Consider the following 17,078-nt stretch of genomic DNA (forward strand, 5'->3'; position numbering starts at 1 on the left):
TTGGTACTTCACTTCGCCCAACTACCGCCCACCCCCGATTTCTCGCTGTGTAGAGGTTAAGTCAAAGCTACGACAGCCTGCATGATCGAAGATCATCGGCAGTAAAGAGATCAAGAGGCACGCGGCTATATTGCTTACAGCGCTGATTATATATAGCCATAGGTATATATATATATATGTATATATATTCCCGTCGAGGGGGTGGCAGGAAAGAGGATGGGAAGATGGAAGGAATTGGGGATTCGGGAGCAGAGATTACGCCGTGTTAGCTGCTGTTGTTTCTTTTTTTTTTAACGCTCGACAATCACGCGCTCGTTTCATAAAACGGATGACAGAGCAAAAAACTTTTCCAAAAATATCAAAGCCCAACAACATGCATATATTGAACAGCTTGTGAAATGTATTTTTACGTATATGTATATATGTATTATATATGTATGTACATTCGTATATTCACTAAATCTGTGACCAAACGGAGGCGTGTCTCTGTCGTCTTTGTTTTTGTTTTTTGTTTTTTATGCCGCCCTCTCACCTCATTTCCTTTCTACCCTGCCCTGCCTCACGTTCGATTTGGAATTTGAAATGGAAAAATATGTTTTTGTGCTTTTCACTGGGAGTAGTAGTAGTAGGAATATTTGCAATTCGGATTATTATTTGTTGGAAAAGAGCAGGGAATCCATATAAAACCTATTGATGCTGCTGACCATTGAAGAGTAAGAGTAAATGTGGGCTTGTATTGATGGATATTGATGCTCCATATTGATCTGCTAAGAACAATATAGCAATTTGTGTATTTATATTTGCACACTGATAGCGATGCAACCAAGTGATTAGTGATTAGTGTTGCTATTTTCGTCACTTACAGCGATGGAAATGTTTTTTATTTAGCATTTGCCCAGCTGTTTTTCCATTGCCGTTACGCGTCTGCTTTTATATTAATTTGCTTTATTTTATTTTATGTTATCATGTCAACTCGCATTCAATACTCGTGTTTGATCAGCTGTGAAAAGAGCATTTTCAATGGATTCTAGTTACTAGATGCCAGATATCAGATACAAGTAGTTCTCTTTAAAATGCACCTCACAAACTATTGATTTCTCTTTGGCGAAATGGCTTCCTCTTCACCGATTTGTTTGTGTTTTGTATATTTGCTGTTGCTGTTTTCTGGGCACTTTGAGGTCTTCTAACGATTGGGGATGATGGGGAGGCATTTGGGCTTTACGTAGATACAAAAGAGAAAAAAATGTTGCCCGATTTTATTGGTGGCATTCAAAAGTATGCTATGGAAAGTTCCACCGAAGCTGCGATAGAAGAGACGACCGACCACCGACACCCGTTGTGGTGATGTGATAACGATGCAGGTGACAATGGCTGGCGGATTCATTTCTATAAGGTTGCCAAGTGCTGCAGATTGTGGGGCATCTCGTGATCTCCGCCCGCGTGGGTCGTCATCTGGCCATCCCTTTTCCACCGCCTCGCTTAACCGATCTCTGCCCTCTCTTTTGCCCAAAAACCGTGATCGACAGATAGATTTCTTAGCCAATAAAATAGAATAAAATCAATTCGTTTCAATTAAATGAAGTCTATATATGCTAACACTAGTCTATACTGCATATGCATTAGCATTAGTAGCAAACAGAAAAATGGCACTGATAGAGTATATTTTTTAATTGTCAGCACAACGGCAAGGTGAAGATTGCGAATCAAATATATAAAAAAATACTCTAAAATAAAAAAAACAAGGTGCACACTGGGGCTATACATACTCGTACATACATTTACCAAAGACCCTAGAATAACAAGATGCGTAACGGCCATACATTGGTTTGGCACTATGCAGCCACTTTTTTGGTGACGGCCAAAATTACTCTCTTTCGGCTCACTCCCGCTGAGAGCGTAAGAAATCTAAAAATATAATTTGCTTGCTTGTGTGAGTAAAAACAAGAGACAAGAACGCGTATAAGTGTGCGTGTTGTGCTAGAAGACGATTTTCGGGCCGAAATCAATTCTGATCGAAGAAACGAATTTACATGGTACATATTAGGGTAGTTTTTGCCAATTTCCTAGCAATATGATAAATTAAAAAAAAATTATTATAATTTTAAAGCTTTTTAAATTTGTTTGTTAAAATTGTTGCTCGAATTAGCTACCGTTTACACATTTATATTTATGTTTAATTCTAATTTGTCTCTCATCTGACAATTTTTTAAAAGCTAAATATTTTTTTTGAAACACTTTTAATGTTAATGTTACATCATATTAAGTCAAATGATTTAATAAATATACTAAATAATTAAATATGATAACTGTTTATTGCAAAAGTAATATCAAAGACACTAGAATTATTCTAGTTTCTTTGCTTTGGTCATATTTTGAGGCACGAAGTGCGGACACAAGCACTCAACAATCATTACCTTATTAATTATTCACACGCCGCAAGATGAATACTCTAATGACAAATATTCTAATATAAAGCCATTTTTGAAATTTATTTTTGTGATAATATGTACATAGATTTGGCTATTTCTAACCTATTTTCAAATAATAATAACGTTAAGGCATGCAAAACAAGAATTTTTCGCATGGTGCCAATTGATCAAAAATAATATAGATTTAAAGTCTAAGAACTTCTGAGGTGAAGGGCATATTTTGTCAAATTTACAATGCATGAGCATACGTGTGCACACATACAGTTGTCTGCTATCACACTTTGTGCGTTGAAAAGAGCTGTTCGCTGTAGCGCTCTTCGCTCTCTCGCTCTCTAACAAAAATTCGAGAGAGCCTGGAGCCACCTCTAGAGCCACGGCCAAAAAATTGTGTGCCAAAAAATCGTATGGCGTTACGCATCTTGTTATTCTAGTGTCTTTGCATTTACCCTTCAGACGTTCCAGTCTTGGCTAATCTTAAGTGAAATCCAAGGGATACATCTACATCTACATCCTTGAAATAAAACTAGTTTGCTATTGGGTAAGGGTTTTCATTCAATTTCATTCAACTTGGTTGGGGTTCTGACGGATAGGGCATTTATTTTGGGCGTGGTTCAACTGAAACCGAAGTTCGTGCGGCTAAACTGCGGCGATGACTCCACTTCCACGTCCATGCCACACAGATATTGAATGGTGGGGGTGCAAAATGCCAGTTTTCGGGTTAGATCCCGATTATTGTTTAGTGAACGCGCTTTCCATTTTCCTTTATTGCTCTCCATCCATCCATCCGTCTGTGTTAGCTTCCTCCACCTTTCGTTCCGTTCCGTTCCGAATGGGGTTTTCGCCCCCTTTAATGTGGTGATACTGCGTCATGGCATTTTGCATGCCACCGCACTGCGCCGCCCACAAACGCCCACGCCCCCTTTTTGCGGCTGAGTGGTGCCAAATGCTTGTATATCGATTAGTTTCCGTCGACGGTGGCGGCAACACAACAAATTGCTTTGCCGCTCGGACAGCTCCAACTGTTCCATCAGCAGCAGCGGCCCATGTTTCACCTTTTCGATATAGTTTCTCAATGTTTGGTCAGGGGGGATTGTGGGGGGGGGGTGAGGAGTGTGTTTAACCCATTGATAATTTGATTGATTTGGTCGCAGTCCTGTAGAAACTCAGTTGATTAATGTGAGAATGGCAGCGGAGGCAACAAAACATAACCGATTTACAATTGATGAATCGATCAAATCGATAAATGCACATCGATATATGTATGTATATTGATCCTTTGCGATTCTTTCGAAAGTGCGAAGGTCACATTTTCGTTTAGGCAATAATTTTAATATCGATTGACAAAGTATATGGGCCAATCAAGTAAATTGGTTTATTAGCTAGCACGCAAATATTTTATTATCAATTTTATTATCATTTTTTCAACTTTGAGTACTTTTGCTAACATTACGCATATGGATCTCTTATCTCTTCGCTATTGCAGATGCAATAATGAGAAACAATGTCAATGCTATTGGGCCTTTAATTTTCATCGTCGCATTTGTGATTCTAATTGATTCATTAAAATAAAATAAATTTGATTTGCACTTGCACTTGCATGTGCTGCGTGGTTGTATCCTTTGATTGGTCTTCTCCGTCGTATTCTCTTCGAATTCTTCTGGCGAATCTTCGTTCTCCGCTCTGCCTCGTTCTTCTCCGCCGCCGCCCGCCGCATTGAACTGTCAGTTGTCTGTCGTCAAAAAAAAAAAAAAAAAAGGCAGGGGCCATAAGGGGGCGTGGCTGTCGCATGCTTGACCACGCTTGGCTGCCACTGTCTTTCTTCTGTCGTTCTGTCTTCTGTCTTCTGCGTCTCCGAACCAGCGTGTCTTCTCTGCTTTGGCCTTATCGCAATTTTCCCTCAATTAAAATTTTCCCCAAAATCGCAACAAATTGTACGCGATTATTATGGGTATGGTCTAAGATTAGTAGGCTTTTATATTAATTTATTTTTTTTTTTCAAGCGCGTTTTAAACGATCGAAGAATTGGTGAGGATCGCATTCGTGTGTGGGTCGCGTGTGGAACCCATCGATCGCCCTTCGTGTGGCATTCGAGTGCGATCTCTGGGTCTCTCAGCTGTCGTTCGTCGTTCGTGTTGTCCTCTGGCTTCTTCCATTTTTTTGTCGCCAATTGTGCAACGGTAGCTCGAGCGATCGGATCGTTGGATCGAAAGCGGAACGAAAAGCGGAACGCATCGGATTTGATCTGATCAGAGGGGAGGAGCACTCCTCTTTCTCTTTTTTCCTCGCTTCTTCTTCTTCTTGCTGCTTCTTCCTAAAAAAAAATAAAAATAAAAAAAAATACAACATCCGAATAATCGAAGATCGTACTATTTCGGTTCGCAATTCTTCTTTTTTTTTTTACTGTGATATTCCACTTTGTTGTTGTTTTCGGTAGTGCCGCGTGTTTGCATTTTTGCTATTTGAAGATCGATCGATCGATTGATCTGCACACAAAGCGAACGAAACGTCAAGTGACCGAAAATAAAAACTAGGCCAAAGCCTGCCACCGTACACAGAGAGAAAAAGCATTTAAAGTTTGTATGCAGTAAACCAAACCTTAACAAAAAAAAAAAAAAAATTTTTTTTTTTGGCATTCGAGACTGGAAAATTGGACGTTAGAGATTATCCATTGTAAAACACAAGCACTTGCATATGTGCATATACATTTTGTATCTGTGAAATAATGCTCTTAAGAGTGAGCTTGCGTAATAAGTAGGATTTAAAGCAATTGCTTACGCATGTGTGGTATACACTTTGTATATTCTCCAAGATATGTTGCTTAAATTCTATAATTTATAATTTGCCTGCCTTCGGAATTTTGTGGCATTAAGTTCTTTTGTATTAATGATTTCCAAATATATTTCATCCCATAATGAGTTTCGAATATAGGTCTCAACTAATTTAGTTGCCGTTCTGCGCAAGCTTTGATTTCAAGCATTGATACATATATATTTTTTTTTTTTTTGCCGTGTAAGGCAGGCATCACTAGAGCGCTATACCCACTCTACCGCCACTCAAACGGTGGTTCAGTGCTTTAGTGATTCAAGAAACCAGTGGCGGCCAGTACTCCACGCTCAAGGTGGATAAGTCACAGGTGGTGCCCGTGGCGGTGCCGCGCGGTGTCCGCAAGGTGGTGCGAGTGGTTCGCAAAAAGAAGCTGGCACCCGGCAGTGGGTCAGTGAACGAGGCCAGTGAATCGGATGGTGCTGGCTCTGGCACCACCACCTCCGGCAGGCAGAACTCCATAGACGCCAGCAAACCGCCCGCCAAGGTCATCAAGAATAAAAGGGGCTCCCTGGGCGGTGGTGGTGCAGCGCCACCCATACCGTTGGTCACTAAAAAAAAGAACAAACGTCGATCGTCCAGCGAGGAGGAGGCGAGCACCGGCAACGAAAGCCCCATCGAATCCGAGCCGGAATCCGGTTCGGGCAGCAGCTCCTCCAGCGCAGGCAGCGAATCTGATACGGATAGCGAAACCACCAGCAGTAGTTCCTCCACCACCGAGTCCTCCAATGCGGATCGCAAGTCGAAGGCCAATGGCAAGCACAAACCCCTTTCCGCCGCGGCCAAGGCGGCCCAGTCCGCCTGCTCATCGTCGTTGGTGGTGGCCGCCGCTCTGAAGAAAAGCAAACCGCCGAACCGGAGCGGCAGTGGGGCCAGCATCGCCAGTGCCGGCGGAGGAGGAAAGCAGTACAAGGACCCAAGTACAGAGATAGGACCTAGAAGAACATCCCCGAATATCCCAGATCCCAAAATGTGATCCACGCACAGAGATAAGAGTTGTGTTAAAAAAAAAAAAACCCGCCAGCAAGCAGCAGTTGAATCCTTTATCGATGTAGATATAAAGATATAAAGATAGAACGATAGAATTTGTTATGGAAAAGCGAAAAGTACGAGAGATCTGAAGATTTGTGACCACCAAAATCGACAGTGATGCGAGAGGCAGTAGCAGCTGCCCCATCATCATCATCATCACATCGTCGTCATCATGAACACATGAACATTTACATCGGCATCTTTGGCGCCAATGCCAAAATTAATTAGCAACAAAAAAAAAATGCAAAGGGCTCGGTTGCATATTGCAGAGAAAAATCAGACACTTAGTTTAGTTGCTGATCTTATGCTAAATGTATTCAATTTAACCTAATCGGTATGTTCGCAAGCGATAGTTAGAGATGCAGGTGTGACATAACTTTAATCTCTTCAATTCTCAAACGATTTTATTTTGCACCTCGTCGCGCGGTGTACAACACTATCCACATCTTTTTATCTCTGTTTCTCGTGCTTCTAACCTCCTAACTTATTTGCCTGTCCCTCCAATCCGAACTCTTCTGTCTGTATCTCCAACTCGTGTTTGTTTAGTTCAACCCGTGACTTCTTCTATCTTCCTATCCCTCGTTCCGCTGTTTTCGTTTCGAGATTATCCCTGAGCACAGGGACTGAGTGACTGACTGAGATCGTTATCCTGACAATATCTTGTGTGATTCGTGTCTGATTTGTGTGCAGGCATGAAACAACTGATCGGCAAGCTGAACGACCTGTGGCCCGAGCACAGTGTTGCACTGTCCATTCCAAAGGAGGTCGATAGGAGCAAGGAGAAGCTGGAGGGCGCCTGGGAGACGACAGGTGTATAAATCATCTAAATTTATCTTTAGATATATATATGTGTGTGTGTGGTGTGCCTAGGATAAGCGGGGTGCCTACCATGAGGGAACCAACTACCAAATACCAAATACTTGAACTAACAAATTATCATTTCACTCTTGTGCCCCAAAAACCAAACAGGTCGCGATGGTTCTAAAATCACAACAGTTGTTGCAACACCCGGCCAAGGCACCGATCGCGTACAAGAGGTCTCCTATACAGACACAAAGGTCATCGGCAATGGCAGCTTCGGCGTCGTGTTCCAGGCAAAGCTCTGCGATACCGGCGAACTGGTGGCAATCAAAAAAGTTTTACAAGACAGACGATTTAAGGTGGGTGCATCAATTGAATCTGGCGCTAAAAGTATTAATTCTAACTAACAATGACACTTTCCCTTCACAGAATCGCGAATTGCAAATAATGCGCAAATTGGAGCATTGTAATATTGTGAAGCTTTTGTACTTTTTCTATTCGAGTGGTGAAAAGGTAAGAAAAGGGGGTCAAGTAGCTAATCAAGTAGAGAACCCTTTTTTTTTGGGGGGGGAGGTGGACTGCTGAAGTTGCCAGCATTGGTAATTACTTAGTACGTTTTCAGTTGAAAATCCATCAACCATCAGCGAATGGAATTCGTAAGAAAGTGTGTATATAAATGATGAGTTTTGAGCCAATTTTGTTGATGGTTAAAACCGTACTAAGTATTTATTTTTAGCTAAACTGAGCTTTCGCTTAGCATTTTATGTGTTATTGAGTTTATGAGTTAAGCGATTACCGAACTGAAACGAATCTCTTTCACTTGCATATCGAAACTGAAACTGAAACCGAATCCAAAACCGAATCCGAAATCGAAATCGGTCACTAGCTGGCCGAGTTCCCCATCGATTTGGGCATATTCGCGAGTGTGCTGAAGCCCCAGGTATCCCAGTTCTCAAAGTTATCAGTTCTTCAGCTCAGATCATTCAGCGACTTGCTCACACTCGATCTAGATCTTTCTCTATCTCTCATAAACGAATCCGAAAAAAAAACCCTGCTATCTATTAGAGAAATGTACAATGAAACGTACAGAAGATCACATCGCATGTGGTACCCGTACAATCTAATCTCCCGTGAATCAATGATATCCTCCTGCTGGTATGCTAGTTATGCTAGACTCAGTTTAAATGTCGCCGACTGTACAAACCCGATCAAATAAAACGCATGTTGATAGCTCGCAACTGCATCGGTCAGCTTCCTCCAAAATCCAGACTCACATACGCATCCACACATGGATCATTTACGCTCAAAAAAAAAAAAAAAACTCTGATATCGTAACCTAATCGATTCTTTTTTGTGCGCCCCTCCCTCCATTGCAGCGTGATGAAGTATTTTTGAATTTAGTCCTCGAATATATACCAGAAACCGTATACAAAGTGGCTCGCCAATATGCCAAAACCAAGCAAACGATACCAATCAACTTTATTCGGGTGAGTACTGATCTGCTATCCATCTTTGTGTAGTCGACACTAACTTGCATCTTCCTGTTGTTTCGCCCGATTATAGCTCTACATGTATCAACTGTTCAGAAGTTTGGCCTACATCCACTCGCTGGGCATTTGCCATCGTGATATCAAGCCGCAGAATCTTCTGCTCGATCCGGAGACGGCTGTGCTGAAGCTCTGTGACTTTGGCAGCGCCAAACAGCTGCTGCACGGCGAGCCGAATGTATCGTATATCTGCTCCCGGTATTACCGCGCCCCCGAGCTCATCTTTGGCGCCATCAATTATACAACAAAGATCGGTGAGTATTTCACACATACCATCACATTATTGCATTCAAATTCCATGTAAATTCTAATATCCTAAATTGACGCTACATTTCAGATGTCTGGAGTGCCGGTTGCGTTTTGGCCGAACTGCTGCTGGGCCAGCCCATCTTCCCTGGCGATTCCGGTGTGGATCAGCTCGTCGAGGTCATCAAGGTCCTGGGCACACCGACAAGAGAACAGATACGCGAAATGAATCCAAACTACACGGAATTCAAGTTCCCTCAGATTAAGAGTCATCCATGGCAGAAAGTAAGTGGCTAGTTGCCGCCAAAATGTGAATTGGATCGATTATGATTTTCGATATTCCCCTTGCGCTTTTCACGCGCTCATCTGACCCCCGCCCCTCGGCATTCTTCTCGGGATGGGGAGGAAACTTCATTTTTCCCCCGGTACAAGCACCCCCCCCCACCCCCCCCAAAAAAAAAGCACTCATTGTTAATTTACCACAAGTGTTTCTAACCGAAAATTGTGTGTACATACAAACTCGTTGCAGTCACTACTCGAACGCACCCAATTTCCAAACGCCCTAAACCAGAAACAACGATTGCGAGTAAGCCAAGAAACGAATTGAAAACATCAAACAAAAATTTAAAAAAAAGCGTTAAGCAAAATGACCAAATTATATAAGCACAATGCCAATCGCAGCCACATTTGCTCAACAAATCATGCAGGGGGGTTGAATGCATTTGAAATCTATGTCGTATCATGACTACTCAAGTGATTGTGGGGCCATCCAGAGCCAGATCCAGATTCCCATTCTTGCTTGATCTTGATCTTTCAACTGATAAGCCTGGTTTATTCGAAAAGCTTTCTGGGTTCACTCACTCAGTTATGTATTAAGTGTGCGAGCCTACAAATGCAGCTGCCTCAATCAAACAATCAATTCGCATTTCATGCTCAACCACATACATAGGAATGGGTATAAGTATCCAGATATCCAGATTCCGAGATGCAATTCCATGGCTTAAGATTCATGCTTAGCTTTTCGCCAGCCCTCCCAGCTGTACAAAGAAGTTATAAATTGGTTTAATTTAATTGATTTATTGGATTTGATTTGATTTCGAGTTGAATTTAATTGATTGTTTTGGTTTCTTGCCCTGCCTACTGCCGACGTTTGTTTTGATCCGTAAAAAAAAAAAAATGAGTGTTCGATCAAATCTGTAAATACGAACGCTTCCTCTGTGTTCTCGTTTGTGTCCTGTCCATATCTACGATGATTGCCTCACTGCCCGCCCCGCCCCCCTTTTGCCCACCAGCCCAATTCTGTCCCGCAAGAAAGTCAGTGCAAAGATGTCAGATGGTTAAAACGCCACTTAACCGAATGCTCCTTTCACACACAGGTTTTCCGTATACGCACTCCTACAGAAGCTATCAACTTGGTGTCCCTGCTGCTCGAGTATACGCCCAGTGCCAGGATCACACCGCTCAAGGCCTGCGCACATCCGTTCTTCGATGAGCTACGCATGGAGGGTAATCACACCTTGCCCAACGGTCGCGATATGCCGCCGCTGTTCAACTTCACAGAGCATGGTGAGTGAGATCAGATCGATCAGCCAGGTGGCAGAATTTGTTGCAACACTAATGTCGCCTTCAATCCGCAGAGCTCTCAATACAGCCCAGCCTAGTGCCGCAGTTGTTGCCCAAGCATCTGCAGAACGCATCCGGACCTGGCGGCAATCGACCCTCGGCCGGCGGAGCAGCCTCCATTGCGGCCAGCGGCTCCACCAGCGTCTCGTCAACGGGCAGTGGTGCCTCGGTGGAAGGATCCGCCCAGCCACAGTCGCAGGGTACAGCAGCAGCTGCGGGATCCGGATCGGGCGGAGCAACAGCAGGAACCGGCGGAGCGAGTGCCGGTGGACCCGGATCTGGTAACAACAGTAGCAGCGGCGGAGCATCGGGAGCGCCGTCCGCTGTGGCTGCCGGAGGAGCCAATGCCGCCGTCGCTGGCGGTGCTGGTGGTGGTGGCGGAGCCGGTGCGGCGACCGCAGCTGCAACAGCAACTGGCGCTATAGGCGCGACTAATGCCGGCGGCGCCAATGTAACAGGTGAGTAAGCGGTTGGCCATGCAGCTCCATCCCCGCCTTCCGTCGCCTGCTCCTTTTCACCTCCTCTCCTCTTTTTCCCAGTCATTGTATCATCAGTATTGTATCGTATCGTATCGTATCTTCAGTTTCTAACTTGTGTGCCATGTGACAAGAGGGGCACTAGTTTTCCAAATCTAGCCTTCCATATTTGCAATAAAAAGTAGCATTTAATCACGATACGATACTTTGATCTTGGCAATTCGCTTGCCACACACAATCCCATACTTTATCCATTGCCCGATCCTTAGCTGGTGTCCATCTCATGATGCGGCAACATCGCAAGTTGCCGTTGTCGGGGAAGCCCTTCGTCCGCTATACGGCCAACATTTGATTGCGATGCTATCCGAGCATCGTTCCTCTATCCATCTATTATAAGCAAACGCCTGAAATCCAAGCAAAACCCAGGAAAGATATACGAATAGATCTAGTAAGGAAGCCGTAGAAGAAGCATGCTATTTGGGGGCAAAGAGTGGAAATCATGAATCAAGAATTGAGACAAGAATTGCGAATCAAGACATAACATTTTGCAGATTCAAGAAGAAGATGTTCTCAAAAACAAATTATTGCTGTAGTTATCTTTTCAGTTGAATATAAATCAGTTATTTCCAAGTCATTTAAAAAGTTTCAGTGAGGTTTTGTAAATGGTTCCTAAAGTCGAGATTTTCAATAGAGTTCTTCGGAGTCTTTCCAAGGTTTGCCCTACAATCTATGCACTGAAAATCCTTGTCTGCAATTGTCCTTTTCACGATATTTCGAATCAATCGGGATATATTGATCGTCCATGGCTATGGAACACTTGATAGATTGAATTGGTTTTCATTCGATTTCATTTGATTTCATTAATTCATGTTTACTTTGGTATTTTGGTGTGTCATTAGACGGCTAAAGATTTATGATTTTAATTTGTTTTTTTTTTGTTTCCTTTTGTTTTATTTACAGATTCATAGGGGAAATAGTAACATACATACACACACTAAATATATATCCAAGCATATATATATAGTAATCATTATATATAACACCTACACCCACAACAACAACAACAGCAATTATATATAATAACCATAAACAAGAATGGAGAAAGCCAATCCAGCAATCACAGCAAACTATATACACAACAACAACAATTAAATTAATTAATGCAATTGATGAAAGAACAGCAGCAGCAGCAGCAGCAGCAGCAGCAGCAGCATCAACCGCAATTTCAAAAGAACTCTAGAAACAGCAAAGGCATAAAATATAACAAAAGAAATATTTTACTTAGGTAAAACATTAAATTTATTTTAAATCTAAAATAAACTAATAAGCATTAAATAATACATGATAATGGTAAATAAACACACAATAATTATAATAGTAGAGCGAGCGCTGATCGATTGTCATTTTATTGCTGCCGCGCGTGGCGATATATATATATATATATATATATATCTTTTAATTAATATTTTAAGTGATCCTCTCCGCAACTCTCTTCGTTAATTAATGTATCCCTCCTATTTTTTTTGACGCCTTGAAAAAGAAATGAACCAATGTATATGTATATTTAAAAGAGTCACTGCATATTTTTTTTACAACACCACCTTGATTTAGTACGTTTAACTTATGATAACTGATGGTAATAGAATGGCGGACGAGTTTTGTGTGGTTAGAGCGAGCTAAGATCTAACTAACTAAGAGTTTGCGTAGGTTAAACAAGGCATGGTCTTGCAACAACGTGCAGCATGCAGCATGCAACACACTCACACACACACACACACCACCCTAAGAAAGCAAGAGGAAGGCAGAAGAGGACAGAAGAGGAGGCGAAGATGAAGTAAAGTGGAACAGATTGAGAAAGAGAAGGAGAATGAGAAGGAGGAACAGAAACAAAGCAAAGCCCCGAGCATAATGTTAATGTTATGTTAAAACCTAAATTTAATGCAAATTATTAACGCAGAAAAGAACGAAAGAGAAAAGGAAAAAACAAAAAAAAAAAAAGCAAAAAAACAAAGCAAAAGCGAAAGCGAAACTGTTTAAACTATACCAATATAATATATAATCATTATGAATATAAACTATATATTTTTTTTTTTTTTCAACACACACATTATGTATACATACATACTGAATAAATAAATTATTTTTATTTTTATTATATATCGTATCGTATATCGTATATATTTTTTTTCGCGCTAAAATATATATGTACAGATACCATTATTTAGCCAGTAGATGAGTTATACGGACACATACGGACATACAGAACGGAGGAGGAAGAGAGCGCAGGCGTGGAGCTGGCGCCTGAGAACCGGCGGATTAGTTGCAATATGTAGATAAGGTCCAAATAACCGGGTTCCCGCCACCGTAGAGCTCCATTATTATTATTCGCATAGATAGTCAGTGTCGTCCTGCCTCGCCCCCAAAAAGCTCCTTCCCCGCTCCCCCGCTCGCCACAATTTCCGCACAGAGCTGCTACTGAATATTATTAACAATTTCTTGCTCAGAGTGGCAAGGGAAGAAGAAGAAAAGAAAAAAAAGAAAAAATGAGAAGAACGAAGCGAATTGCATAAGCGATATGATGAAAAATGATGAGCAAAAAACTTATATTTATTTCTATAGCTTATTATAATCGACCTAAAACTAATTATTATGCTAATTATAAACGATTATTGAATACACACACGCAGAATAAAATACATTTTCCTAGTAACTTAGGCACACGCGAGTAAAAAAAAAAAAAAGAACAACTGGAAAACCTTGAAAAAAAATGCAAAAAAAAAGAATCATGAAAAATTAAACACGTTAGCTTATTTTTAGACTCGCTAATTACATAACACACACACACACACTCTATACACAGACACGTGCATACACCGACAATTGTATATGTAATGCTGTAATAATCATGATAATATTTAGATTCGTTGATGATAATGAGCAAAGAAGCCGTAATGATAATGATAATAAATGAATACAACAAAATCCAACAAATAAAAAGAGAAACAAATACAATATTTAAACAAAGTAAAACCTTCTGTTGTTGCCTTTCCTTTTAACCACCGTATCCACAGTATCATTTTGTTCAGTGTGTGAACCTTTCGTCTGCATCTTCATTTCCCCTCTCCGAAGTAATTGGGCTCGGAATGGGTGGGATAACATCGATTCTAATCGATTTAATCGATTCGCCATACTTAATGTTTAAGTATAATTATTTGTAATTTCAGTTAAACATGCGTTTTTTTTTTAAATCATTTCAATATTATTTCTTACTTAAACGATGGCTTGTGCATTCTGATTGAGCTTCTAGGAAATGGTGGCTTGCAACTGTGTGAAATGGCTGGGTCTGCTCTGTTTTGGGCCTCCCAAGCGAATCACCCACAAAAACAACATAAAGCTTAATCCATACGAATAGCAATCCACATCTGTATATCTTTTTCCTTCTTTGGCTCTGAATCGTTTTGTAGGCTCGCAATCGAACAGCGCCCTCAATAGCAGCGGAAGTGGCGGAAGCGGAAACGGAGAGGCAGCCGGCTCGGGTTCCGGATCCGGATCGGGCTCAGGAGGCGGGAACGGCGGGGATAACGATGCTGGCGACAGTGGAGCAATCGCATCTGGAGGCGGAGCAGCAGAAACCGAGGCAGCGGCGTCGGGTTAGCGCGAGCGAGTAGCTCTTTAAATGTAATGTTATTAGCAGGTTTTTCGCTCGGCCCGGGGATTCAGTTAACCCATGTCGGCCAAGAGCGAGATGACAACACCACACACCACACACACACATACACACACGCAGCTACACTCGAAATATGAAAGAGATGTCGGATGTCCCAGCAGAAGCTATGAGTAAATGAAATGAGACAAAGGAATTCACTACACAAAACGCCCAGTATCCTTACACCCCCACACAACAATAAACCCATCCACACACACACACACACACTAACACAAACACACACACACACACATGTATGTATGTATATCTAGCTATATGCATTGGGCGCAAGCAAATATTTAGCATAAAATCGAAATAAAACCAAAAATCCACTTTAAACTATGCATAAATAATTAAAATAATTATCTGTACTATTAAAGAGAAAGAGAAATCCCCGAAGGAATGTTGAGAAATAATCGGAAAACCCCTCGCCCGCGTCCCAAACCTTCAATATAGTAAATAACACTTAACAACCAGATCGCGGAACGTAATATAAATTAAGTCAAAAAAAAAAACAAAAAGCAGAAGCAACTTGAATGAAATACTTAGTGAAATAAATCAAAATTTTTGCCCATTTAACGTTTATATATATGCGCGGTTATACAAATATATATAACGATCACAGCAGTTAGCAATCCATAGTAAAAGTAAACAATTAAAGGCGGCAAGTAAGAGGAACTAGCAAAAGGGCGGATACAACATAAACTAAACTCGCGCAAGTGCATCTATATAAATACGATATAGATATTATATAAACATAGATATATATATATATATATATATATATATATACATATATATATATATATACGAGATATTAACAAGAGTAGTAATCTCAGTAGCAACCCCCGGAACCACTCACCCCCCTTTCCAATCCTTGAACCGGAAACTCCCCAAATAACGTGAAAAAAAAAAGAAAGAAAAGCAACTTTCCACGCATAGCAACATTTTCCGTGGCCTGTTCTTAAGTAACGTATAGCATGTACGATTATCTAAGAAAGCGATCGTCAAAATGCAATATACACTAAACACACTATACATAAATACAAGAAATATAACAAATTGAGCAACAAGTAAGTGAATGTATGAATGAGTAAATCGCTTTTAGCGCGCGACGCCACCCATTAACTTAAAAAAAAACAAAAAACAATGCAAATAATGAGATAATGAGATGATAGTGGAGCCACAATCTTGATATATGTAAAAGTAATCGACAAAAGGACATTTAGCTGCAATTGAAAATTTAAACTAATTTAATACAAATTGAAGTAAAATACAATGAAACCGATGATGGTTTTAGTACGTAAGGCCTTAGATCGATCAACCGAAAACTTCTGCGCAACTATAGTATTGGTTCCAATCTATCTACTATATATACCTATGACAACCACCCCAGTTAAACTGCTTAGATCTCGTTTTAAAAATTTATGTCTGCGATTATGTATGTCCCAGCACTTTAACCCATTTACAAACCACTAAGTAAGCAAAGCGAAAATGATAGCAAAAAGGCAAAAAGGCAAAGGGCAAAGGGCAAAAGCAAAAGCAAAACCAAGTCTATTTGTATGTATTTCCATAGAAATCCTTATATATTGTACGAGAACATATTTTTTTTTTTTACTAACTAAATGATACATTTATACAATTAATGAACGTTGAGTTTTGTGGCATCAAAACTAATTAAATTTAACTATATACATATATGTACACACACCCACACAAGAACACATTCGAGCATTCAGACATACTCACACGCACATACGTCTATAATTTCAAATAAATTAGAAAGAAAAAGAAACCGAAGATTTCCAAACTAAGACCCAAACATTTTAGTAATAATCTAAGTAAACAGCAGACAAGTTATATAAATCTTTAAACACACCCACACACACACACACACCGTTTATTTGTATTTGAAAATGTCAACAGATGAAAAATGACAGCCCAAATCAATATATATTCAAACATATATATGCATAGAAAAAACCAACTTATATATGATGAACAACTTCAGCGTTTCGCTTTAATTATGAGGCAACAACCTCATGAGAAATTCAAACCAAACATTAACTTAATTAACAAATAAACACAAAACTAAACTAAACAATAACAACAGGAAACCCCCAAATTCGAAGAGGAAATGAAAATGAACACGAGACAAATGCGTAAAGAAAACATTAATTTAAAAACAATAAAAATTACAAACAAAAATATATATAGAAATGCGTATTTATTCATTTCGGTGGCAAAATGTAGTATACTTTTGGGCTGAGAAAGTATATTTACAAATGTCTGGTTGTAGCTTGAAAACCGATAATTTTCAACTTACCGTGCAAAAATAAAAAATATTTGTGGCTTTCTTGATTCTCAACACCAGGCCACCATAATCAGTAGAAGG

General features: G+C 40.5%; 1 protein-coding gene and 1 long non-coding RNA gene across 21 annotated transcripts in view, besides 1 other annotated feature; both read left to right on the top strand.

Annotated features, from left to right (window-relative positions):
- Positions 1–16,894, top strand: part of sgg (shaggy) — a 45,602-nt gene extending 28,708 nt beyond the window's left edge. For 6 of the 19 annotated variants that reach the window (NM_206614.3, NM_166947.3, NM_057367.5 and 3 more), the window contains 8 exons: positions 7,254–7,444; positions 7,515–7,598; positions 8,462–8,572; positions 8,649–8,886; positions 8,970–9,163; positions 10,255–10,444; positions 10,516–10,959; positions 11,938–12,962. In NM_206614.3, the coding sequence (NP_996337.1) occupies positions 7,254–7,444; positions 7,515–7,598; positions 8,462–8,572; positions 8,649–8,886; positions 8,970–9,163; positions 10,255–10,444; positions 10,516–10,959; positions 11,938–11,945 (1,460 nt within the window). In that variant the 3' untranslated portion in view covers positions 11,946–12,962. Of the gene's footprint in view, positions 1–5,150; positions 5,181–5,506; positions 6,173–6,974; positions 7,095–7,253; positions 7,445–7,514; positions 7,599–7,971; positions 8,026–8,461; positions 8,573–8,648; positions 8,887–8,969; positions 9,164–9,407; positions 9,465–10,254; positions 10,445–10,515; positions 10,960–11,246; positions 11,615–11,937; positions 13,999–14,441 lie in introns of those variants that run through there. The other 13 variants (NM_001169178.1, NM_206612.3, NM_206611.2 and 10 more) reach the window with 10 other exon arrangements.
- Positions 1,783–2,868: a mobile genetic element.
- Positions 12,529–13,998, top strand: lncRNA:CR45197 (long non-coding RNA:CR45197). Of its 2 annotated transcripts, none has more exons than NR_123779.1 (1): positions 12,529–13,998. It is a non-coding gene; the product is annotated as a long non-coding RNA:CR45197 (long non-coding RNA). The 2 variants fall into 2 exon arrangements; NR_133506.1 differs by having other exon boundaries at positions 12,777–13,514.
- Positions 16,895–17,078: the final 184 nt, after the last annotated feature.

Source organism: Drosophila melanogaster, chromosome X (genome assembly GCF_000001215.4).
Source record: "Drosophila melanogaster chromosome X".
Classification (NCBI taxonomy): domain Eukaryota; kingdom Metazoa; phylum Arthropoda; class Insecta; order Diptera; family Drosophilidae; genus Drosophila; species Drosophila melanogaster.